Source organism: Trichechus manatus, unplaced genomic scaffold, assembly GCF_000243295.1.
Source record: "Trichechus manatus latirostris isolate Lorelei unplaced genomic scaffold, TriManLat1.0 scaffold00296, whole genome shotgun sequence".
Lineage (NCBI taxonomy): Eukaryota > Metazoa > Chordata > Mammalia > Sirenia > Trichechidae > Trichechus > Trichechus manatus.
This window is the reverse complement of record NW_004444232.1, coordinates 1407106-1434829: the sequence shown is the minus strand read 5'-3', so window position 1 is coordinate 1434829 and position 27724 is coordinate 1407106. Positions and strand designations below refer to the sequence as shown.

At 37.1% G+C, this 27724-nt stretch overlaps 1 protein-coding gene across 4 annotated transcripts in view; it reads left to right on the top strand.

Annotated features, from left to right (window-relative positions):
• Positions 1–27724, top strand: part of ARHGAP24 (Rho GTPase activating protein 24) — a 92766-nt gene that overhangs the window by 42990 nt on the left and 22052 nt on the right. For all 4 annotated transcript variants that reach the window (XR_002822943.1, XM_004390412.2, XM_004390411.2 and 1 more), the window contains exons 3-5: positions 21189–21321; positions 24446–24519; positions 27004–27125. Coding sequence is in view for 3 of the 4 variants with exons in the window: in XM_004390412.2 (XP_004390469.2) it covers positions 21189–21321; positions 24446–24519; positions 27004–27125 (329 nt within the window). In the remaining variant the exon portion in view is untranslated. The remainder of the gene's footprint in view (positions 1–21188; positions 21322–24445; positions 24520–27003; positions 27126–27724) is intronic.

Sequence of the window (27724 nt, the reverse complement as noted above, 5' to 3'; positions counted from 1 at the left end):
TGAAAAGTCTCCCTGATTATTTCAGAGGCATTTTGTTGTGACTCTACTTTCATCATCAAGGTGAGTCCCTATCTTTAGATTTGAGACACACAGAGCAAGATATTATAAGGTCATGGTTAAGAGCTTGCCTGATAACCAAAAGGTCAGCAGTTCAAATCCCCCAGCCGCTCCTTGGAAACCCAATGGGACAGTTCTACTCTGTCCTATAGGGTCACTATGAGTCAGAATCGACTCAACGACAAGGGGTTACAGTATATATATATTCTTCTTCATATATATATAATAAAATATATTGGAATAATATAGTTTTACATCTTGCTTTTTCTCCTGAACATTATATCATGAAGATTTTCCCATGTCACTGAGGAGTTTTTAAAAACATGATTTTAAGGACTTAAGAATATTTCATCATCTCAGTTCATTGGTTTATTCACCTCTTCCTCTGTTGTTATTTCCAATGTTTTGTACATGTTGATCCTTTGGTGAAGAGCATCTGTGTTCGTAAATCTGCCTGTGTTTTTGAAGCTTATGAATCTGTTTGGGGTTTGAATGAGAGAAATATTTTGTCCTGTAGGAGGAAAAAAACTGGTTCAAGAAAAGAAAGTTGGAACGTACACGATTTGAATTTAGAGATGTTGCAAATCCATGCCCCTGCCTTTATTAAACCATATACTTTCTGCTCTGCCTTAATTATAACAAAAGGCTATTTCTTCATTTCTGAGGTCAAGTTTAAGAATTTTATGTATGCATGACTTATTCTTCTTACATTTAGTTGACATGTTCCCACAGACTCCTTGATCAATGGTGAATTTTGTGACATAGGACATTCTTACTGACTTGAAAGAATTTGTCTTTTATCATTCATTTAAATGGTTAAAAAAAAAAAAAGATATGGTCCCTGGCCATTCTTTTCTTCATTCTATTTAGAAGTGAACAAAATTAAAATATAACATTGTATGTTAAACTTCCCCCCTTTTGAGGGAAGTAAACTGAATTATAGAATGTGTAAAATCAAATTAGAAACCGAAAGTTATTTTGTTTCCAAAGCTCTCCAGATGGCATCAGCTGTTAAAGAAGATACATTTTGGCAGAACTGGGACGGTACGGTTAGGAATGGCCATGTGGGTGTCACTATCATAACATTAACTGCTGGGCAACAGAATAACTATGCACTTACAACATAGTGCTCAAGAGCAAGGACAGAAGGCTTTATGAAGCCAGCAATTTTACACATTCTATCCAAGAATCTTGGAAACAGCTGCTGTCCGAGGTACCCCAGCTGCCCACCCACATACTCAGCTCATTCTGCCGTCGTCCTTCCTTCTTCTCTTCCCACTTTCAAGTATTTTTTAATTTGTTTTGGTGGCTGAATTAGGCTTACTAAACAATCTGATACACTACAGATATTAAAAAAAAAAAAAAAAAAAAAAAAAACCCTGAGATTTACAAAACAGAAAAACCACACACATATTTTAATACTCTGGGTAGCAATATGATGTTGTTGTTGTTAGGTACCAACAAGTCGGTTCCAACTCATAGCAACCCTGTGTACAACAGAACAAAACACTGCCCGGTCCTGCGCCATCCTCGCAATTGTTGCTTTGCTTGAGCCCACTGTTGCAGCCACTGTGTCAATCCATCTCATTGAGGGTGTACCTCTTTTTCACTGACCCTCTACTTTACCAAGCATGATGTTATTCTCCAGGGACTGATCCCTCCTGATAACATGTCCAAAGTATATGAGACGTAGTCTCACCATCCTTGCTTCTAAGGAGCATTCTGACTGTACTTCTTCCAATACAGGTTTGTTTGTTCTTTTGGCAGTCCATGGTATATTCAGTATTCTAGCCAACACCATAATTCAAAGGCATCAATTCTTCTTCAGTCTTCCTTATTCATTGTCCGGCTCGCATGCATATGAGGCAATTGAAAATGCTATGGCTTGGCTCAGGCGCACCTTAGTCTTCAAGGTGACGTCTTTGCTTTTTAACACTTTGAAGAGGTCTTTTGCAGCAGATTTGCCCAACGCAATGCATCATTCGATTTCCTGACTGCTGCTTCCATGGGTGTTGATTGTGGATCCAAGTAAAATGAAAACTTTGACAACTTCAAAATTTTCTGCATCTGTCATGATATTGCTTATTGGTCCAGTTGTGATGATTTCTGTTTTCTTTATGTTGAGGTATAATTCATAGTGAAGGTTGTAGTCTTTGATCTTCATCAGCAAGTGCTTCAAATCCTCTTCACTTTTAGCAAGCAAGGTTGTGTCATCTGCATATTGCAGGTTGTTAATGAGTCTTCTTCCAATCCTGATGCCCCATTCTTCTTTATATAGTCCAGCTTCTCTGATTATTTGCTCAGCATTTGGATTGAGTAAGTATGACAAAAGGATACAACCCTGACGCACACCTTTCCTGACTTTAGACCACACAGTATTCCCTTGTTCTGCTCGAATGACTGCCTCTTGGTCTATCTACAGGTTCCTCATGAGCATAATTAAATGTTCTGTAAGTCTCATTCTTGTAATGTTGTCCATAATTTGTTATGATCCAGACAGTCAAATGCCTTTGCATAGTCAATAAAACACAAGTAAACATATAGCAATATAGCTTTGGGCATTGCTTGACCTGAGTTATAAGAAGTGAACCGGAAACTGGGGGGGACTATAGACATAGTTGTTATCTTGTGCCGTTGTGTGGGTTCCAACTCATGGCAACCCCATGTGTGACAGAGTAGAACTGCTTCATAGGATTTTCTTGGCTGTAATTTTTACGGAAGCAGATCACCAGGCCTTGTCTTCCAAAGTGCCTGTTGTTGTATTCAAATTGCCAACCTTTTTGTTACCAGCTGAATGCAAACCGTTCGCATGACCTAGGAACCTTAATAGATGCAGTAGAGATTCTAGAGAATCTCAAATACTAGGTTGCATAAGAATGACCTCAAGAAATGTCTCAAAAACTCCGATTTCAGACCCCATTCCCTCTCATTCTGATTTAAAAGGTTGGGTGATGCCTAGGAATCTGAATTTTAATTTAAATCCTTGTATGAGTGGTCCTCGAACCATAACTTGGAGAACACTAGCTTACACTATAGGCTGCAGGAGTGTGGGATAAAGGGAAATTATGCATTTGGAGTGATTTGGTTTACGAGCCATGATCTTTGCTAACCTCAGTTTTCTCCTATGTGAAATGGGAAAAAAAAATCAACTTCACACCATTACTGGGAGCAGCATATTAGTTCTTACTAGCCTAGGCAAGTCTTATGCTACTGTGAAAAAAAACTTTCTGGGATATAGAGTTGATGTGTAAAAATATCCTTTCCCATCTGCTGAGTAAGACCTGAAATTGTAGGAAGGCCTGAAGGGTACATTGCTGCGCGTTTATGCTTTGATCAGTGCGAAAACTCAAACACTAGGGAGTTCATTAGCAAATTACAGTTATGGAACCTTTGTAAGATCTAAGGATTGGGCTTGATAGAGGAAAGTGGAGAAAGCAAGGGACAGCTTGCGGGCATGTGGACAGGCCAGATGGAGCAATTTACCTCTCTAAAGGGATGAAAGAGCAAAGAACAGACTCCTAGTTTGCCTAAGGCAAGCCCTGAATGTATATGTGGTAAACTGCCTACCTACTTTCAGCACTGTAAGTAATTCTGTGAAGTCAGGAGAGAGGCCAGCCCTCAAAAGTCTTTTTTTTTTTTTTTTTGCAAATATTTTCTCTTGTTCTGTGGCTATCTTTTCACTTTTTTCTATTGTTGTAGTTTAAATGAAGTTTACATTTCAAGTTAGTCTCTCATACTAAAATTTATACATACATTGTTATGTGACCCTAACTGCTCTCCCCTTACTGTGACGGCACACTCCTCCTTTCCACCTCTGACTCCCCATGTCCATTCAACCAGCTCCTAACCCTCTGTGCTTTCCCATCTCACCTCCAGACAGAAGCTGCACTTTTAGTCTCTTGTATCTACTTGAGCTAGGAGGCACACTCCTCATGAGTATCACTTTATGTCCCACAATCCAGTCTAATCCCTGTCTAAAGAGTTGGCCTCCAAAATTATTTTAGTTCTGGGCTGATAGAAAGTCCAGGGGCCGTGCTTTCCGGAGTTTTTCCAGTCTCAATCAGACCATTAAGTATAGTCTTCTTACTAGAATTTGAGTTCTGCTCCCCACCTTTCTCCTGCTCCATCAGGGACTCTCTGTTGTGTTCCCTGTCCGGGCTGTCATTGGTGGTAGCCAGGCACCATCTAGTTCTTCTGGTCTCAGGCTGAAGCAGTCTTGGTTTATGCGGACTTTCTGTCTCTCGGGCTAATACTTTCCTTGTGTCTTTGGTGTTCTTCATTCTCCTTTACTCCAGGTGGTTGGGACCAATTGATGCATCTTAGATGGCCGCTTGCAAGCTTTTAAGACCCCAGATGCCACTCACCGAAGTAGGATGCAGAACATTTTCTTAATAAGCTTTGTTATGCCAGTTGACCTAGATGTCCCCTGAAAGCATGGTTCCCAGATCCCTACCCTTGCTACTCTGTCCCTCAAAGGGTTTACTTGTATTCAGGAAACTTCTTAGCTTTGGTTTAGTCCTGTTGTGCTGACTTCTCCTGTAGTGTGTGCTGTCCTTCCCTTCACCTAAGATAATTCTTGTCTACTATCTAGTTAGTGAATAACCCTCACCCTCCCTCCCCACCCTTGTAACCATCAAAGAATGTTGTCTTCTGTGTTTAAACCTTTTCTTGAGTTCTTATAATAGTGGTCTTACACAATATTTGTCCTTCTGTGACTGACTAAGTTCACTCAGCATAATGCCCTCCAGATTCCTCCATGTTATGTTTCATGGCTTCATCATTGTTCTTTATCATTGCATACTATTCCATTGTGTGAATATACCATAATTTATTTATTCATTCATCCATTGATGGGCACCTAGGTTATTTCCATCTTTTTGCTATTGTGAACAGTGCTTCAATGAACATGGGTGTGCGTATATCTATTTGTGTGACAGCTCTTATTTCTCTAGGATATATCCTGCAAAGTCTTGAACAGCTGTTTAGTTATGGTAACTCTTACCATTCCTATTTTTGGATGCAGTTCTTAGAGGTTTCATGGAGTGACAAGATTTGATAATCATTGTCTTAGAGTATTTCTCAAACTTCTGTCATTCACGTACGACCGTCGTGATTTTAACCATATCCATGTAACACCTGAACTATGTTGATATTTTTCTTTCAATTTTTTCATTGATTTCTTTATCTATTTTATTGTAACAGAAACATTATATCATTACAGTTAATTGAAAGCCAGCGCCACTTGCCATAAATAGGAGGGAAATATGCATGCAAAGAGGACAAAAGCATATTATTAAATGCCAGATAGATACAACTGCCTTCCCAAGACTCTGACCTTAAGACCTGCTGCTTATTTGATGACAATGAGATTGTCAAGTGTCAGTAGCTCTTTAACACATCTTTAGTTCCCAACTGATACTTCCTCTTTTATGTAATCAGGAGAACCGAAAAAGGACTGAAGTTCCTACCATATGACTTAATGTCACTTAGTGCCCTGTTTGTTCAATATCTTAAATTACTCTGTATAGAAGACACTTTGGGAAATATAGAGTCCCTGGGTGGTGCAAATGGTTAACATACAGAGCTACTAACCGAAAAGTTAGTAGTTCAAATCTACCCAGAGGCACCTCAGCGGAAAGGCCTGGCGATCTATTTTCCAAAAAATCAGCCATTAAAAACCCTATGTGACACAGTTCTACTGACACTCACGGAGTCACCATGAGTTGGAATTGACTCAACAGCAACTAGTTTGGAAAATACAGTCAGGTCACTCTTTGTTATCATTGACTGACAGGCCTATTTCTCTTGAATGTTTGGTTTCTTATATTGGTATAACCTTTACATCGCTACATTTTTTCTCCTTTTAATTTTTTTGTTTGTTTGTTTGTTTTTGGACAGCATGTGTTTTCATGTTGGAATGCACGCTTACTAATTGAGTGTGTTTAAATTTTTTGTTGGTAATACGGATTTTGAGAAATGATCTGATAATTCAAGCCACCAATGAGGTGAGTGGCACTCTGGCACCACCGATCTGTGGTATGACAATATACCTACGAGAGCTATATAAATAATTTATTGCAGACATCTTTCCATTAGGTTACATGGCGAACCTCTGGTTTTCCAAATATGACGCAGAAAAAGCAAAACAAACCCATTAGGGCTCCCTAAAAGGAAAGCCATAATTATGCTTACAAGACTTATCTTACAGAAATAAAGGGGGAAAAAAGCAAAAGTTTACAAAACTAACACGTCCAGGAAGCATCACCTAATAGGATGCTCAACCTACACAATAATAAGGCTCCTACTCAGGTCTGCTCAGCTTCATGCATTTCGTATGGGACCCACCTCAACACTGAATGCATTAGAACCAGAATCATGCCTTACCTCTGAGGTTCAGAGAAGTAAAAAGTGACTGGTACACTGTTAACCCAATGGTGACAAAAGAGATAACTTGCAAGAGTTCCATGAAACCTCCTTGTCAGTATACCAAGGTCTGAAAAATTAATGGGCTTTAAAGGAAAATATATGTGGAAAATACTCAAATGAATAGGTTTTACTAAATATTTTATGTGGGACAGCTTGATAGTTAGAAACCTGTCATGTTTCATTGTATTTTACTCTCTTTGTGAAATGTATAAAAGCCTGTGCAGCTGGAGCCAGGAACGTGAGCTTCTCTTTCCTTTCTATTTCTTTGAAGAATTTGGACTCACTTCCACTGCAATCCAATAGGGTTATGAATAAAAACAGCTAATTAACCAAGAAGATTCCCGGTATTTGACACATGTATCAAGTAAGTGTTTTGGTGCTTACATGCAAGGATGCAGTGGAAGAGTTAGAGGAGAAAGGCCTGGTGATCTACTTGGTTATCTAGTGCTGCTATAATAGAAATACCACAAGTGGATGGCTTTAGCAAAGAGCAATTTATTCTCTCACAGTCTAGTAGGCTAGAAGTCTGAATTCAGGGCACCAGCTCCAGGGAAAGGCTTTCTCTCTCTGTCAACTCTAGAGGAAGGTCCTTGTCATCAATCTTCTTTGGTCTAGGAGCTTCTCCACGCAGGAACCCCAGGTCCAAAGCATGTACTCTGCTCCTGGCACTGCTTTCTTGGTGGTATGAGGTCCCCCGTCCCTTTCCTCGCTTCACTCTTTTATATCTCAAAAAAGATTGGCTTAAGACACTGTCTAGTCTTGTAGATCTCATCAATACAACTGCCGCTAATCCATCTCATTAACATCATGGTGATAGGATTTATAACACATAAGGAAATCACGTCAGATGACAAAATGGTAGACAATCATACAATACTGGGAATCGTGACCTAGCCAAGTTGACAGATATTTTGGAGGGGCACAATTCAATCCAAGACACTCCACCCTTTGGCCCCCAAAAATTCTGTCCTTGCCACGTGTAAAACATATTCACCTTATCATATCATAGCAAAAGTCTTAAGTCAACTCCAAGTCCAAAATCCAAAAATTCCTCTTCATCTGTGAAATCTAGAATACAGGTTATCTGCTTCTGACATAAAATGATGGAACAGGCACACGCTAGACATTTCCATTACAAATGGGAGAAATTGCAGGGAAAGAAGCCAAAACAGGCACCAATCAGGTCAGTAGAACACATTACATTAGCCCTCAAGGCTTGAAAATAATCCTCTGTTCTCTGAGACCATTTACACAATGGCCTTGCCCTTCAGACTCTAGGTATTGGCCATGCTATCTGGACTGTGAGTGGAGGCCCCTTGGCTCTGGGCTTCAGCTCTACCTTCCAGGCCCACTGGGACAGCAACTCTGCTCCCTTGGCTTTAGGCACACCGTTCTCCTAGTCCACCTGAGTGGCAACTCCACCATTAGAAACACTGGAGGCCATGGCTTCACCCTTTGAAACCGCAGAGGTCATGGCCATACCTTTTGAGACTGAGGCAGCTTGGCTTCCTGTGTTCCTTGTCTCTTGGCCCTCGGGCCTCATGCCCACATCTGCCCTGCTGCAGCACGCCCACATCTGCCCTGCTGTGGCAAGTGTTCCAAAGCTCTGTAGCTCCACCGATAAGTGCCTGGAGGCACCACACTCCTCCAGGAAGCCTCCTGTGCAAAGGCACTCAGCTCTTTCACTTAGTGGGTCAGCTCCAGTGCTGTCTGGCACAGTTTTCCTGGTTGTGCTGCTGCCAGTCCTCTGCTGCTGCTTGTTATCATCTGCACCTTCTCTGGTCTTAACAGTTCTCCTCACTTCCTTTTGAGTCCTCTACCCACTCACAGTTTCAAAACTGCTTCCACATTTTTAGGTATCTGTTAGAGCAGCACCCCACTCTCTTTGTACCAAATTCTGTCTTGGTTATCTAGTGCTGCTATAACAGAAATACCACAAGTGGATGCCTTTAACAAAGAGCAATTTATTCTCTCACAGTCTAGTAGGCTAAAAGTCTGAATTCAGGGCACCAGCTCCAGGGAAAGGCTTTCTCCCTCTGTCAGCTCTGGAGAAGGTCCTTGTCATCAATCTTCCTTTAGTCTAGGAACTTCTTCATGCAGGAACCCCAGGTCCAAAGGACATGCTCTGCTCCTGGCACTGCTTTCTTTGTGGTATGAGGTCACCCGGTCTCTCTGCTCACTTCTCTCTTTTATATCTCAAAAGAGATTGGCTTAAGACACTATCTAATGTTGTAGATCTCATCAGTATAACTACCGCCAATCCATCTCATTAACATCATAGCGATAGGATTTACAACACATAGGGAAACCATATCAGATGACAGAATGGTAGACAGTCATACAATACTGGGAATCATGACCTAGCCAAGTTGACAGATATTTTTGGGGAACACAGTTCAATCCCTGACAATAAGGTTACAGCCTTTGAAAACCCTATGAAGCTCAGTTCTACTCTGAAATATGTGGGGTTGCCATGAAATGGAATTGACTTGAAGGCAATGGTTAATGACTGATGATATTGAGCATCTTTTCTTACACCTGTTAGGCATTCAAATATCTTCTTTAGCAGACGTTTTGATATTTTTAATATCTTGATAATTTGTTATAAGGAAACGGTTGAAAAATTCCTAAAGAATCAATAATTATGTACTGGGCATTTCTGTTTTAGGAGATAAGCATCTGTGATCTATATAGGGCAGTGGTGGTTCAGTGGTAGAATTCTTGCCTTCGATGTAGGAGACTGAAGTTTGATTACCAGCCAATGTACTTCATGTACAGCCACGACCCATTGGTCAATGGAGGTTTGCATCTTACATTGAGGCTGATCAGGTTTCAGCAGAGATTCCAGACTAAAACGGACTAGGAGGAAAGGCCAGGTGATCTACTTCTGAAAATCAGCCAATGAAAACCTTACGAATCATAACAGTTCTGATCCACAACCAATCATGGGGATGGCGCAGGACTGGGCAGAGTTTCATTCCATTGTACATAGGGTTGCCGTGAGTCAGGGGACAATTCAACGGCATCTAACAACGATTGATAGAGAGAGAATGATAGATAGATAGATAGAAAGATAGATGGATAGACAGACAGATAGATAGATAGATAGGAACAGATTATATCAGTGTTGGTATTCATTTAAAAATCTGTATTAGTAAAATTAAAAACCACTTGTAACTAGAATCTGAGGTCAATGAGTATTTAGAATTTTGTTAACATCGATCACTTTGGGATCCCTAGTAACTAAAACAGAGCCTGACACCATGTAGGCACTCAATAAATCTTGGCTGAATGAATGAATGTAAAGAGTATATTTTGAATACCATTGTTGAAGGAATGAATCAATGGCTATATTTCTGATATCCCAATAAATAAAAAAATTACATGCTTATTTAGGAAACTTGAAATTATGTTTTAAAACAACTACTAAAAGCCTTTGTTAGAATATCTTTTTTTGTCAACTAAAGATAAGATGTCTGCCTACATTAGTGTGTTATAGTCATCATCCTATGAATGAGTTTATAATTTCATAAGAGCCATAAAAGTTCTAAATTAGTACCAGCTCCTTTATTCATTTTATATTTCAGAAATACTCTCATAAATATTAATGCATTATATTCCCAGAGTGAATTTGATTTTTAATTATAGCATAACAACAGTAACAAAACAAACAAAAAGCAAAACAAAAAACCTTAATTCTTCTCAATGTAATTTTCATCACTCTTTCTTCCCTCTACACTGACCTCACTGAAAAATGGTCCAAATAGAAAACAGCACTAATATAATAAATAAGTGTACATATGATAACAAAGCATCCCTTCTAACAAATCCTGTCTAATGTTAGAGCCACAATAATACATAATCAGACTCCTTTTAAAGCTTTTTCTTCTCTCTCTCAGATTTTACATGCACATCAATAAACTAGGATAGTATCATCTATCTCATACATTAAGAATGCTTTCATGTTATAATGAAAGACTGTTGACGTGTTCAGAGAAAAGTTTTGCATAGTATTGAATGGTTTTGACGTCAGCTTGTTGACTCACCTGGTATACCAGAAAAATCCCTTTACATGTCTTCCAACTCTGTGATTTAGAGAGTTTATGATGTAAAGCTAGGTGACTATTTACTCATTTCCTTTATAAGGCACAATGCTTTTGTTTTCTACCTTACTGACTTAATTGAAAGAAAATGAATTTTCTGGAAAAGAGTGTTTGTGTCCCTCATTGTTTATTGCAGAGTGAGATAATCATAATTCCCCAAACATGATGATTACAGAAGGAGGTCTGCTATTTGCAATAGGGTCATTGCTGAGGATACTTTAATAAGAAAAAAATATGTATCTATATTAAGGAAACTTTGGTTACTATTTAGTCTTCATTAGCTCAAAGAGTTGTTTCTGATATTTGATTATATTTTTACTGTAACACAGAATCATTAAAGTGTGTATATGAATTTTAAATGCTGTTATTGATTTTTTTAAGCATAAATGTACCCCTTTAGCATCAGAGCATCAATGATGTTTTTATAGGAAATCCTTGGTTGCACAATCTGAAATCTCTGCAAAAATGATCAATAGTTGAAAGTATTGTGATGATTTTATTTTCTTTGTTTGTCCTGAAACTCCAGCCTTAGAGCTTAGTGAAGGGAAAAACATGTCGGCACACAATATAAAATAATAAAGTAACTAAATACAATCAGAAGTTGTCTATATTTGGTAAGTCAAGATTTTAAAGACTGTATGACTCTGAAATTAGAGTCTTGGGTACAATTGAAGTAGGAAAGGGATATGTGATGAAGTCTCAGGTGTGTATATTTACTAATGACAAAGACATGAGAACTGGTAGAGACGTGTAAACTCTCTATGAAAGAATAATACCTCAGTGTCCATGTATATGGAGTTAAATGTTGGCAAAAGTAACATACCCCAATGAAGCAAGAAATGAAAGCTCACCATTTATATAATTAATTATATAACTACGTAATTATAGCGAACTTAGAGATTGTATATTATGTCTTTATTTCTGCGCTACTCTTGGGGGAAATGTGAGGTGAGCAAGAAGTGTCTCAGTCCATCTCCTTTAAACTATAATCATGGAATTCATTGACTCATAAGGTGCAATTTAAGGGTAATTTAAAAATTTCTATAAATTAGCTTTATTGTATCTCTTATTGCAAGTAATTTCTTTATATCCATCTGCATATAGGTCATTTCTACCAATCATTTCGATAATTTTTGTAACTCATGCATTTCTCAGCATATTTTTTAATTTGTGAATTTAGGAAGTTGTATTCCATGGAACAGCCAGAAAAGGAGTTAATGTGTGGATATTACTCCATCCTGACTCCCAACTTAGATTCAGGATGCTTTTGTTTATCAAAAATCCAGAGCAAACTAGCAGCTAGGCCTATTGCCAACTATAGATGCTATGTAGGACTTCAAAGGCTTCAGGTTTCTCCTTAAACATTTATAAATAAATGCAATGAGGCTCTGCTGGCACTGAGAGAAAAACGAAGTCCAACATGTACAGTCTAGGACATGATTGTAGGAGAGCCTTAATTCATTGTCCTGTTTCCATAAAACTGGCTGGATATGTTAAAGACAACTCTACAGAGAAAATATATACATATATATTCACATGTATATATGTGTGTATATGAGACCCACAATATAGTCTTCATGGTTTGCAAACAGATTATTATTATTTGTTTATTGGTTGCTAGGAGTCAGAATCAACTCAATTGCAATGGGTGTGGTTTTTGGTTTTATCATCATTTTTTCTAAATATTTATCCACTTTGTTGAAATGAATAAGATCTTAGTTCAATACGAAAATATTTGTAGCTTCATTGATTTCAGATTTAATTTTTGTGGGAGAAATTTAGGTTGTTGTCTTTTTAACTTGACTCCTAAGAGTTTGGAAAATATTAATGTAATTTATAGCACAAGAATGTTTCACATGTATTTTCATGTTACTTCAAAGTTAAATTTGGATATGATATTGAATCTTCAGTCCAAAATGACTAGACTTGGAGGGACATACTGGCTCATTTTTATAGCCATGTGGATTAATTCTGTAACTGACAGTAATGAAGGTTTTCATTAGTTGTTTTGTTTGGTGTGTGTGTTTGTGTGTATTTGTCTGTGTGTGTGGAATTAAATATATATGGATTACAAGTTAGCCTATTTAAAATAAGTTGTACTGAATTAATACCACTTTAAGGAAACTTTTCTGAATGTTCTTCATCAAGTCTTATAAATGGTTCAAGCCTGCTAGCCTTTCCTCTCCCATGAAAGCACCCTGGTACTTTATAATGGATAAAGTCAGAGCTTATTTTTGTTCTTCAGTCTAAAATTTTAATTTACTGAGACAAATTAGAGTATGACTATTTCTAAAGCAAATTGATGCCCTCAAACATGCTAACCCCGAACTAACTAAATAACGACAACTCCAATGACTGGCCTGTAAAATAAGTGTGTATATTTCTGCGGGATGTATATTTATCTATATATGTTTCAATATTTGCCTTTATATTCAAAAGTAGTACTGAAAAGCTATATAACTGGGTATTTTATTTGTTATTTATATTCATTTGTTACTGATGATTACCACCTGTTTGGGTGTGTCCAGAGGATTATAGGTGGGAAGACAGGCTTGTAGCTGGAATACCAGCTAATATACCATTGTATTAATATAAGTGAGTGATATGAATTTGAATTTGAGCAATGTTAATGAGACTGTTGGAGAGGGAATGGATACATAAGATATTACATTACAATATATAGGACCCAGTCATTAGTAGTCTTTAAACTTTCCAGGTGATTCCAATGTGCAGCCCGTTTGAGAGTCACTAATCACTTGGAAACCCTGGTGGTTAGTGGTTAAGAGCTACAGCTGCTAATCAAAAGGTTAGCAGTTCAAATCCACCAGGCACTCCTTGGAAACTCTATGGGACAATTCTACTCTGTCCTGTATGGTCATTACGAGTCAGAATTGACTCAACGGCAATGGATTTGGTTTTTTTAAAATCACTACTAGAATTAGGGTATCAGCAAAAGAGAAATTTAGATTGACTTCTAGGTTGCTTGCTTGTTTGTGTGAATGGTGAAGTCATCCATGGTGAGAAAATGATAAAGGAAGAACAATTTTATTGCAAGGGACAATTTTGATAGTTAATCTTTCTTTATATAGAGTTCAAACAGTCTGTTATGGATCGAATTGTGTCCCCAAAAAATATGTGTTGTAAATCCTAATCCCTTTACATGTTGATGTAATCTCTTCTGGGAATCCCATCTGGGAACATATTTGTTATGTTAATGAGGCTATATCAGTGTAGGATGTATCTTAAACCTATCACTTTTGAGATATAAAAGTATCAGATTAGGCACAGAAGCAATCAAGGACGAACAGAGAAGATAGATTCCACACGAGGACCACCAAAAAAACCAAACAACAGAAGCTGAAAGAGACAAGAACCTTCCCCTGTAGCCAACAGAGAGAGAGACTTACCCTAGAGCTGGCACCCTGAATTTGTACCTCTATCCTCCTAAACTGAGAAAATAATTTTCTGTTTGTTAAAGCCATCCATTTGTAATATTTCTGTAATAAAAGCACTAGATAACTGAGATAGTGTCTATGGGACATATAAGACTTCAGTGGAAAAACGTACGTGTAGAAACGTATACTTTGTAGCCATTGCAGAAAAGTAATAGTTGAACTCACAGATTTATCCAGGGAGCAAACATCGAGTCCAGGAAAACAACAGCACTTAGAGGCCAGCAGAGGAAGAGAAGTTTGGGAGAAGACTGGTAAGAAAGATGGCCAGAGAGGGAGGAAGAAGGCAAGGAGGTAGAAGGAAAAGAAATAATGGAATGAGAGACTTTCCAAGGGAAGATTAGTCAGAAATAGCAAACAGACAAGTAGCTATGAACTTTTTTAAGGTGGTGATATAGCTACTTTCTATTTGAAGAATCTATTGGTTGGAAGCACCAAATTTAGACTGGGGAAAGTCATCTCTTCCTTGCAGCTACACAACAAAGCATTTTATTTATGTTCAATATCTTATACACATACAGGTGTGTGCGTGTATGTGTTGTGAGCGCTTGCATGTGTATGTGATATGTTGAAGTGATTGTCCATCAAACTGCCAAATATTCTTTTTACATGATTATCTAGTATTGTAAGGGAGGATTTGATTCACATATACCTCTATATACATAAGCAATTCTAAAAGTTGGAAAGAAAATATCAATGTGACAATGAAAGCATGAGCAGCATCTTTGCACTTAAACAGTCCCACCATCTACTCCATCAGAGAACACTGGAGAGAAAATCATGGAACGAGTAGATGCCTATGGATGCTATAAATGGCCAGATTAAACTTGTGACCATTACACATTGGAGCTGTCTCCTTGCCTTGGAAGTTTTCTACCCAAAATGCATGCTCTATACTGATGTTTCCCCACCTTGGCTACACCTGAGAATCACTTCAGGAAGTTTTTAGAATGTCCAGTGCCCAGGCTGCAGCCTGGAAGACTTAAACCGGAATATATAAAACCCAATTGTCAATATTTTTTAAAAACTTTTCAGGTGATAACAATGTGCTGCTAAGTTTGAGACTCACTTTCTTCTATATCACATTGGTCTATCTGATGATATTTTCAAAAGTCTGTATTATCTGAAAGCATGTTTCTGGATTTTCTACTAATGTAGAAATGTACTAATAAATACTCTAACAATTTCACAAGGAAGCTCACCAAGTGCAGATTTTGTGGACATCATGCAGTTCTCTGTCATCAGTACTTTTAAACCAGGAGATTGTATTGAGACCAACACTAATTCAGTGTAGTGCAGGACTTTGCCTGGAGGTGAGACTGTCTCTTAATGTTGTGAAAAATTCAGTGATGATACTTACTTAACTGTATCATAAGTCATGGCAGTTTAACCAGATTCAAGTTTCTCTGCCAAGAAGTGTACCGGTTTTGACAGATACATTAAAAAAAAATAAGTTTGACCAGAACTAGACTTTTCTCGTAGACATTTAGTTTAGTTTGAAGCTGCTTATTAGCCTTTGGATTTGCTTTTCTATTTCTTGGTGAACTCAGTAGGCAGACAGCATATTGCTTAAGTAAAACAGTTTGGTAGCAGTCTTTATCTTAGTGGTGCTACTGAAACTTTCGGTCTCATATACGTTCTCCCAGAAACTTGATGGATATGACATTATATATTTTTTTTTAATTTCAAGTCAGTCATGTTCGATAACAAGATCTTTAATAACTTTACATGTGGCTGCTTTGGAAAGTTGTTCTATTCAGCTAACGCAGGAGATTATGTTGTGCTCTGCGCATAGTATCCAGAGTCAAAAAAGAATTCCCATTTCTAATTTTGAGGCTTAAAAGTGTCAAGGTTTTGTCTGTGCAGTATTATACTTGTAATTACTGCGGTATTTGGATTTATCAGTGTGTGGGGTTATGTTTAAATCCTTGCCTTCAAGCTGATTCTGACTCATAACAACTCCTGGTGGCGCAGTGGTTAAGCCCTCGGCTGCTAACCGAAAGATTGGAGGTTCAAACCCATCAGACGTTCTGCAAGAGAAAGATGTAGCAGACTGCTTCTGTAAAGATTACAGCCTTGAAAACACTATGGGGCAGTTCCACTCTGCCCTATAGGGTTGCTATGAGTCAGAATCAACTCCAGGGCAACAGGTTTTTGGTAGGTATATTTATCAGGGAAGGAAGGAGTAGGGTTAGGAAATGAGCAAGGAGGGACTGTTGTCCGACTTGTTTATCCCTGATCAGATTAGTAAAATATTTATATTGTACACAGAATATAAATAGAGTTGGTCATTTCCAGAAACTATAAAAGAACACTCTTATGATTCTTATGATACACATCTGTCAGGGACCTAGTAATCTATCTATCTATCATCTATCTATCTATCTACATATGCACATGTATTATATAAAATGTTATGAAGTAGAAAAAATGAGCTATGGTTTAGAAAAGTGTTTCTGGTGATAGGTTAGAGATACAAGCCCAAGGAGGACAGGAAGAATCTAGGTTGTTCATTTCTAATTCTCCTTGCATGTAGCGTGGGGCAGTATACAGCACAGATGTTCGGTAACTATTTGGCAAGTGAATGATTGATAGAACATTCCCAGAACATCCAAAGGGAAAGCCACGAGAATATAAAAATAGGTGAATTATAGAAATTCTCATGAAATCCTTCCTTTAAATTAGATTTTTTAAAAAATACACTACACACCAGGAAACAGGATTAAGAAGTAAAATTCAAGTTCGATATAAGCTGAAAATCAAACCCATATGTCGCTCCATTAAAGGACATGTTACAGAGCATCTCCTGGCCTGATAGCTCTTTCACTCAGCATCCCTGGGCCTACTTCTCTCTCTTTCTGTCACTGGATATAATGTACATGATTATTTATCTTAATTTCTGTAAACAAGTTCTACCACCAGGTGAGTGAAAGGGACTTGAGGTCTGCGTTAATGACTTTACATTATTTGCAAATGGTTTTAAACTTCTACCAAAAGACACTTACTCTAAGCCACTCATATCCCAATGATTAGCCAAAAAGAATTTTGTATCTCTGCAATTTCCTATTAAAGTACCATTAAAAAAAAAATTGCCGTAGAGTCAATTCCAACTCATAGTGACCCTACAGGACAGAGTAGAACTACCCCCAGAGTTTCCAAGCAGTGGCTGGTGGATTTGAACTGATGACATTTTGGTTAGCGGTTGAGCTCTTTACCACTGTGCCGCCTGGGCTTCAAAGTGACTTAGAGGGGTTAATAATTGAACCTACTCATTGGACTGTTGTGAGACCAAAACAGAGTTAGGTGTGTGTTTGTAGGTGTGTGTTGTTGTTAACTAGAATAAAAGCCAGAAACCAGCTGCCATTGAGTTGATTCCAACTCATGGCAACCCCATGTGTGTCAGAGTAGAACTGTACTCCGTAAAGTTTTCAGTGGCTGATTTTTTGGAAGCAGATTACCAAGCCTTTTTTTCTGAGATACCTTCGGGTAGACTCAAACCTCCAACCTTCAGTTTGCAGCTGAGAGTTTAACCAGATTAGGGATTTTTAATCCCCGTTGTACATCAACTTTTGCCATAGTGCAGCCACTTACTTCACTTTGGTGAAGACTGAGATATAGTTTTCTGAGGCAAAGATGACCTGTTTCTCCAGGTATATTGGACAATTAACACATAATATTGGTATTTACTTAACTGGCTGTACATATTTAAGGCAAACGTTAATTAGAACAAGAAGTGGATTTTTAGGAAGGGATGTCAGGCTGGAGAGTTAGATACAGAGAATTACTATTTTGTACAGTGAATATCCAAATAAATTTTTCAGAGAAACACCAGACTTCCCATTGCAGCAGCATACTGGCAACTGGGGCGGATTGACTGTGAGCCCCTTGAAGTGAGCTAGAACTGGCAAAACATGTTGGAGTTTGTCCAGAAATGATTAGTTTCTTCCATTCAGTGGGGAAGGACATAGCCAAATTGAGAATACTAGGAAAATGCAGAAGTCTTTATTTCAACAAAATAACCTTACCTTAATCAAGCCCAGAAAAGAGAATCATACATTTTTAAGTTTCAATCTTTAAGCAAAAATTGGATAACCTTTGTTAATTGAAAAAATAAGTCTTTTTTTCATCATTTCTATATAAGTGTATGTATGTATACTCTAATCTTCAAAAGCTATTGTAACATACCACCTCAGAGAAGGAACAAAATAATCATCCCACTCTGCCTCTCTTACCTTGACTCGTAGCTCAATTATTTCTGTTCTTGGAACATTACTGCAGATTTGCTGTGACAAAAATTGCTGGTAGAGGAAGAACGATTCTACAGCCTTTCATCCTTCACAATTTTAGCACCATTCAGAGAAGTTAAACTTTGCAATCACGCCATCTATTGTTCAAACATTCAGAGTTCTGTAGCTCACTGAGTGCTTCCCTCCAAAAGAAGCAAAGCAGTAAGCCAGTTACCTTAAAAACAATATGCTCAAGGAGTGTCAGTGTAACGAACAGATCATCTTTTACATGCTAAAACATTTCTTTTAAAATATGTGTTCCTTATTTTATCATTATTGTCTCATTTATTTATTGTATTTTATAAAGTATTTGTATATATTCTGTTTACACATTCATACAAATTATGCATAATTTATTCCATATATTTAAAAAAATACTTACATTTTATTTTTATATTCTTCTGTGTATCTGCCTAAAATTGTAACCATCTTTTGGTTAGACAGCCAGCCCAATTTAGGCATGATAGTGGATTGGATTAAAGTGAAATCAAAAGATGAAAATAGATTATTGGAATATTTGATTGCACTGCACATCCTGCCCCAGGCTGTCGTTTTGTTACTACTAACTACTACTAAGTAATACTACTAACTACTAACTACTTCAAAGATCAGGTGCTTTACTACATAGCAAGAGAAATAGAAAATTATTCCCTAATGTTAAACACAGAAAGGCTTTGTTTTGTATCAATACTTCACCAAAGACAACTAAAAAGCAGTGTCTTCCTTTTCTTACCATTATAATTATTTTAGGTCTATCTTTAAAAAAAATTTTTTTTTGGAACATATTTCTAGGAATTAATGACCTTGAGCTCAGTTTCAAGATGTTCTGTAGACATGATTTTTATTTTATTTCATAGTCCTCAAAATGACCTCTTCTATATTGTCTATCAATTGGGTATTTTAAGAGAAAAAAGTGTATTTAAGCATAAAAAGAGTAAAATTAATTAGTTAAAATAGGCCCTAGCAAATCATTGGCAAAATGGTTGACAATATGCCTGTTCCAACTGACTCCTGATGTCAGAGTTGAAAACCTCAGCCCTTGCCTCTAATTCTAAAATGGGCAAAGTCTTATGGTCCATAAGGATGCTGCCTAGTCTGTGAACCTCACCATATCTCACTCTGAGCTCTAACCTTCTTAGCCTTTTGTCAAAGCTCCCTCCTATCCTGGTCTCTGTTTATACCCCTTGCTTTAATCAGGAATGTCTTCTACTGTCCCTCTGCTCTCACTTAGTTAATTCTTACGCACCCTTCAGGTTATGGCCCAAGCATCATTTCTTTAGAGAAGCTCTCTTAACTCCTAGATTAGTCCTCTCTTGCTCTAACATCCAATATTTTCTCTTATTATCACTCACCAAACTTTGTAGTTATATACTCGTATTATTATCTGCTTAATACCTGCTGCCCCACTAGGTTATAAATTATGAGCAGGCTAGAATAATGCTCCCCTTTTTAATTCCTTGGGATCCTAGCCATGTGTTTTGTTTGATTCCAATACAGCACAGGTATGAAGCAAATATGCAATGAAAATCAACCTATGAACCCAAAGTTGAGAACTGAAATGCCCATTGTACCTAGCCAATATAGTTTTGTGAAGCTAACTCTGTTCCCATGCTACCCTTGGGAGCAGAGAGTGTTTGCTGAGGCAGGAAATTCCAGTGCCTGTATTCCAGCTTCTCAAGGTGTACCTCACTGGGACTTGTCACCTTCTGCAACCCAGGCTGGGAGTGGGTATAACTTCTTACTAGTTACAGAATCCCCTGACCTTGTTCACTACCACTCTTCCTGGTTCACATGAATCAATGGACCTTTCAGTCCCTTGCCCCCACCAGTCTCTCCCTCTTATTCTCCTGCTCCCTTTCACAGGAGGGAGGAGGAAGAACTTCCCCATCTTTAGTCTCACCCACCTTCATGGATTACTAGGGGAGGGGAGATTCAGGCAACAAAATATAAATATTTCAGAAAATTATTCTACCACTCTGGTATTCATTCAGCAAAGAATAGAAATAAATTATGGAAGTGACACAGGGCATATTAAGCTTTTGTTATTTATTTTTGTAGCATTTCCCTTCTCTTTCTTGTAAACTCTAAAGATTTCTGACTCTCTTAGAATATTAGATAAACAATCATGCTGTGTATCAATCATCCTCAAAATGAGTTCTGCTTAAAAAGTTATGGAATACCGTTGTAAGCTTCAGGTATCTATAACCAAATCATCAATGTCTTCTCATGAATAAGAGTTCGTCATTTTGAAACACAAAGTTAGGATTCAGAATTCACCTTGACATTGAATATGCACATATACACTCACACATAGTATATAGGTTTTTTTTGTAAATTGTTGTTATTGTTAGGTGCCATGGAATCACTTTCGACTCATAGCAACCCTACGTACAATAGAATGAAACCCTGCCCTGTACTACGCCGTCCTCACGGTCATCTCGTTGAGGGCCTTCCTCTTTTTCACTGACCCTCTGCTTTACCAAGAATGATGTCCTTCTCCAGGGACTGGTCCTTCCTTTTTGTAAATCAGTTTATATTTTATTAAAAGTCTGTTATATTCTCCATTTTCCCCAAAGTTAACACCTTTGCTTAACATTAAACACACACAAAAGAAAAATGCTTGAACTTTGAAATATTATTTTCAAACCACACTAAGGATTATAAGTGCCCTTTCACCTCCCACTCCTCCATACCTGTGGTGGCATCTAATAGGCATTATATAAGCGTGTACTCCCTGAAACACAGATTGACTGATTCAGTTGCCAACCTGGATTTTGACTCTTGGATATATATTTGATAGAAAAAAAAAATGAAATGGTATAAATTTCACTACAATGAATATCTTCACACTTCTATCTCCACAGCAACACAGATGTACACACAGTGGCATCACTTCTTAAACTGTATCTCCGGGAACTTCCAGAACCTGTTATTCCTTATGCAAAGTATGAAGATTTTTTGTCTTGTGCCAAACTGCTCAGCAAAGATGAAGAAGCTGTAAGTCTATGTACTCATTTCCAAATGAATATTTGTTTTGGGGTTTTGTGAGTACTCTAGTCTTACATTTGTAAATTACCCCTTTCCCTATCCTTGGATTGTTTTCTACTATTCTGTGTACTGACATCACACACATTTATACTTTATGCACAAAACCCGGGTCCCATTTTTAATCCCCTCTCTCACCAAAATGAAGAAGGAAGAATGCAGGCTGAATAAATGAAATCAACATTCTTTACTACTCTGCTATCCTAAGTGGTTAATTATGGGGCTACATCACACCTAAAGTTCCATGAAAAAATGAGAATCTTGTTTCATATTCCCCTTTTCATTGTATGCCTCCCCAAAATCACTTTAGCGCTAGAGCAGGGGTTGGCAAACTACGGTCCATAGACAAAATCCTATCTTTTGCCTGTTTTTATTTTTTAAACAGCTTCATTGATAGATGGAGCCCTAGTGGTGCAGTGGTTAAGAGCATGGCTGCTAACCAAAAGGTCAGCAGTTTGAATTCACCAGCCACTTGTTGGAAACCCTATGGGGCCGTTCTACTCTGTCCTGCAGGGTCGCTATGAGTTGGAATCAACTGGATGGCAATGGGTTCGGTTTTAGTTATTGACATATAATTCACATACTATACAATTCACCCATTTAAAATGTAAAATTCAATGTTTTTAAATATTGTCAGAGTTGTGCAGTCATCACCACAATTTAATTTCAGAACATTTTCATCTCTCCAGAAAGGAACCCATCTCATTAGCAGTCACTCACCATTCCTCTCTCTCCCCCCAGCTCCTGACTGTCACTAATCAATCTCCTTTCTGTTTCTATAGACTTACCTATTCTGGATATTTCATATAAAATGGAATCATTCAATATATGATCTTTTATGACTAGCTTCTTTCACTTAGCACAATGTTTGCAATGTTTATCCATATTATAGCATGTATTAGAACTTTATTTTTTATGGCCAAATAATATTTCATGATGCATTCATTCATCAGACTATTAAGAACAATGTTGCTATGAACATTCCTGTAGAAGTTCCCCATACCCCTCCACCAGGAACTTCTACTTTTCTTCCTTTCTTCTTTCATTTTTTTCTTTCTTTCTTATTATGGTGAAAATATACATACAAAACATTTGCTAATTCAACAATTTCTACACATATATTCCAGTGACATTTGTTATATTCTTCATGTAAAACCACTATCCTTTTCTAAATTATTTCATCACCATTAGTATAAACTCAGTGCCTCCTAAGCAAAAATTTCCCCTTTCACCCTCCCTTCCTCCCTTGGTAACCACTAATAATCTTTGGTTTCTATATACAGTATTTGCTTATTTCATAGAAGTAAGAGTGTAGTATTTGTCCTTTGTAATTATGTTTGTGTCGACATATGTTTTAATTTCTCTTAGGTATATACCTAAGAGGTAGAATTGCTGTGTCATATGGTAACTATATGTTCTGAGCAACTGACAGACTGTTCTTCAAATCAGCTACACCATTTGGTATTCCAGTTAGCAAAGTGTGAGGGTTCCAATTTGTCCAAATCCTCACCAACACTTGTTATTATCTGTCTTTTTATCATAGTCATTCTAATGTATATGAAGTGGTATCTTATTGTGGTTTGATTTGAATTGGAAACCCTGGTGGTGTAGTGCTTAAGAGCTACAGCTGCTAACCAAAAGGTCAGCAGTTCAAATACACCAGGGGCTCCTTAGAAACTCTTTGGGGCAGTTCTACTCTGTCTTCTAGGGTCACTATGAGTCAGAATTGACTCGATGACAGTGGGTTTGGTTTTTGGTTTTGGAATGGTTAATGATGTTGAACATCTTTTCATGCCTTATTAGGTACTTGTATATCTTCTTTGGGAAAATATCTGTTCATGTCATTTACTCATTTTTTAATGGGGTTATTTATCTTATTATTAAGTTGTAAAAGTTCTTTATATATTCTAGATATAAATCCCTTATCAGACACGATTTACAGAATTTCTCTCCCATTCTGTGAGTTATCTTTTTATTTTCTTGATGGTGTCCTTTGAAGCAAAAAAAATTTTCTTAAATGTTAATGAAGTCCAGTTTATTAATTGTTTATGTTGCTTGCTTTTTTTGTCTCGTACTTAAGATGGCATTGCCTAACCCACGGTCACAAAGATTTACTCCTGTATTCTCTTCTAAGAGTTTTATAGCTTTAGCTCTTACGTTTAGGTCAATGATCCATTCTGAGTTAATTTTTATGTATGGTGTGAGAAAAGGGTCCAGCTTCATTCATTCCATATAGGTATCCATTTGCCCCAGCATCATTTGTTGGAGAGACTATTTTTCCCCTTTTCAATTGTCTTGGCACTCTTGTCAAAAACTGCTATTGTTTTGGTAAATAAAGATTTATTAGGACATATCCAGGCCATTTGTTTTATATTGCATTTGACCACTTTTGCACTACAACAGAAGAGTTGAGTAGTTGAGACAGAGACTGTATGTCCCCTAAAGTTTAAAATATTTACTATTTGTCTCTTTAGATGGAGAAAAACAGATCAGACTAGATTATCCATTTACATTTTAGAGGAGGTTCTGCAATGAGAAGAATCAAAGAAATTAATCCCTTTGGGAAATGGTAGAGTGGATAAGGCATTCCAGCCCCTCATCCTACGTAAATTAATGCATCCCAGGCATCACCAACCCTGAGAGACTTACCTGTTACTAGTTGTCTGTTTGTCTTTGCTTTAACCCATTGCTATTGAGTTAATTCTGACTCATTCTGGGCCCTCTAAAAATGGAATGGCCCCTCACTATATCAAAGCTAAATTTCTTTACAAATAACCTTATTAGAAATGAGATTATTCTCCCTTCTTAGTCAACTGTGAACGAAAGTTAAAACCGTTAAAAGTGCTTCACATAAATCTATTTCTCCGCAGATATACTTATGGAAATATTTGGAATGCTTGTACATCTTTGAAAATATTTCTAAAATGCCCTTTTTGATGGTGGCTAGTTTTCAGGACAAGGTCTTTCACTGATAATATGTGAAATCAATAATAAGAGCTTTACGTCCATTACTCACTTGCTTTAATTCAAGGCCACCTTTTAGAAAGATAACATTTATTCTCTTCTTTGTACTCAGGGTGTTAAGGAATTAGCAAAGCAGGTGAAGAGCTTGCCAGTGGTCAATTACAACCTCCTCAAGTATATTTGCAGGTAAGAACTGTCCTAAAGACAAAACTAAACAAACTATTCTTTTCTCTCATTGAATTGTCTTAATACCCTTACGGATACCTGCTGGCTGTTTTTATAAAGTTTTATTGGAATAAATCCATCTGTGACACTAATTTACTATTTAGTAATTACTATTTACTAATTTACTATTTGAAGGCCTGTTGGCACAGTAGATTAAGAGTTCAGCTGTTAACCAAAAGGCCGGCAGTTCAAATCCACCGGCCGCTCCTTGGAAACCCTGTGGGGCAGTTCTACTCTGTCCTATAGGGTCACTATGAGTTGGACCTGCATGGAAATCCAGTTTCTACTACTGACTACTAATGTGTGTTTCTGCAATTTTGTTACCCTCTCTGAGCCTAAGGGTTGTAATAGGTAAAATGGAAATGAAAATACATATTTAGCAGTGTTGTTTTAAAAATTAAATATTTTTAAATAATTAATATATAGAAGTGTTTAATAAATCATATTTTCTTTCCATTCTCTTCTGCCACAAGATTCATTGAAATGACATTTGTAATTCAATTATGTTAGAACAGTAATTGTGCCTGGTAAAATTTTCTCTCTGTCACTGTGATAAGGCCTAGAACGTGCCAAGTCTGTGCGCCTGTTTAAGAAACCCAGTATATTGTTCACCGATGTCATAAAACAGTATGTGTACTGACTATTTAATGAAAAAAATAAAATTAAAAAAAAAAGAAACCCAATATATAAAATCGGAACTTACAGTATATTTAAATACAGAGTTTGATGATTGATGCTACAATTCACAGCAGGGTGTCTTTAAATGACAGCTTCCTGGTCCATCTTAAAATAAAACTGAAATTTTTAGTTCAGTACAGAGCATCATTTATACATACATTTTTGTGTAATGATTAGGTATATATTCAGCAGACTAGAAACTATGAAGCTTAAAACTAATACCAGACAATGTGAACTTCATTGTCAGATATAACTGAGTAAGGATTCTAAAACCACCTAACATAACATTTTATGGTGCTATTTATGTTTAGGAAGCAAATAGGATCTTAGGTTTGAAAAAGTAAGAAATAATTTTGAAAAATTTAACCTCTCTTGAAACCTTTAAGCAGACTTTTAATCTCAAATCTCTCAAGTAAAACATGATAACTTGACTTTTTACTTTTCAGTTTTACAGTATTTAAAACTATATCTAAGTGGAGCATATGGAAATTTGTTGTTGTTAGGTGCCATTGAGTCAATTCCAACTCATAGCGACCCCATAGGACAGAGTAGAACAGCCCATAGGGTTTCCAAGGAGTGGCTGGTGGATTTGAACTGCTGACCTTTTGGTTAGCAGCCAAGCTCTTAAACACTGCACCACCAGGGCTCCCATGTGGAACTAGGCACCTTTTTTCAAGTCATGGTATAGTATCGTTAAGAGCAAAGACTGTAGACTACTAGGGTTCAAATCTCACCTCTGCCACTTACTATCTCTGTGTCCTTGGAGAAGATATCTAACCACTCTGGTACCTGAAGTCACAGCAGTGGAAACACTCTCTGCTAATTCAAAGGTCGGGAAAAGATATGGCAGTCTGCTTCCGTAAAGATTTACGGCCTTGAAAACCCTCTGGGGCAGTTCTTCTCTATCCTATAAGGTCGCTATGAGTCAGAATTGACTTGACGACAGTGGTTTTGGTTTGGTGCCTGATGTCTCTCATCTGTAAAATGGAATATCTTCCTCATAGGGATGTTTTGATAACTAAATAAGTTAGCATGTGATTAGCAGATAATTGTGCTATATAAATGTGTTACTTTATTTTTCATCACTTCCTCTTTACTGCATCAGTATAATTACTAAGCCACAAAATAATAAAAGCTCTTATATAAATAAAGAGGGGTCAGGTAATGAAAAAGGCTGAAAGATTGCAAAAACAATATCTACTACTAAGGACTATTCCATGCCTCTTATTCTTTAGCACATAATCAAGTAAAGCAATGTGTATTTACATTTTTTTCTATCAGTAGAATTGAGATTTTAATTTAAACTTTTTGCTCTCTTCTTTTAATAGATTATAAATTTGAAGCTCACAAATTACTCTGCAAAAACATTGATTCTTCCTCTCTAAAATAAGGGATTATTCCAGATGATCTTTAGTTCTTAAATTGAATATGTATGTAAACATAATACTTTATTGAGGCATTGGAAACAAATCCATATTCTTGGCTCTGAAGTCCAAATTAGCATTGTTCAAGCACATTTGTTCCTGTGATTGCCAGAAGCCAAGCTAGCCAGAGGTGATATTTGGTATGATCTCTCAAGTTTGTTCCTTAATAACTTGCAGTATTTTCTTCCCATATTTGCCTGAGAGATGTTTCAATTTCTAAATAATTTTGTCTTCAGAATCATCTTTGAATATAGCTCTGGTTCATAAATTTCCCAATGATCCATTTTCTTTCATCAACAAATTTGATCCCATTGTGTTCCATTCATATTCTTATATCCAACAGGTTCTTGGATGAAGTACAATCCTATTCAGGAGTTAACAAAATGAGTGTGCAGAACTTGGCAACTGTCTTTGGCCCTAATATCCTACGCCCGAAAGTGGAAGATCCTTTGACCATCATGGAGGGTAAGTAAATGATTATCTCACATCTTCTGCAAAAGAAGAATCATCTGTTCCTCCTTTGAGCAAACTAGGGAAATAGATGAATCTGTTTGCACTACCAACTCCATTTATTGACTCAACTTCTTTAAATGCAAAATCTTCTCTTTGGGGAGTCAGGCTTTTTTTTTTTTTTTTCAATTTACTAAATGATTTCTCAGTAATCTTACAAGAATAAATGGAACTTCCATAAATCATTTGTAAAGTATTGTACAAGAACTGGGAAAATCTAGGTCATATTGTGAGAACAATGCAATTATCAGACAATTCTAAAATTATTATTTTCAGTTGATATATTTTTATTAATTTTTTGTTTTACTTGACTTACTGGGAAAGGTACAGAAATATGACCCTTTATAAGATAATGCTGCCTATTTACATGTGGTTTGAAATCTGAGGGAATTCTTGCTTTCCAAAGTACAAAATATTCTCAAATTCTTTTCCACAATGAACCAAGTCTTCGAATCAGTTCAGAACTTTTCAGTAATTGCCAACATAAACAAGGGTAGTGTACACATTGCATAGCAATCAAATCTGTTGCCCATGGGATTTTGGCCCGAGTAGAA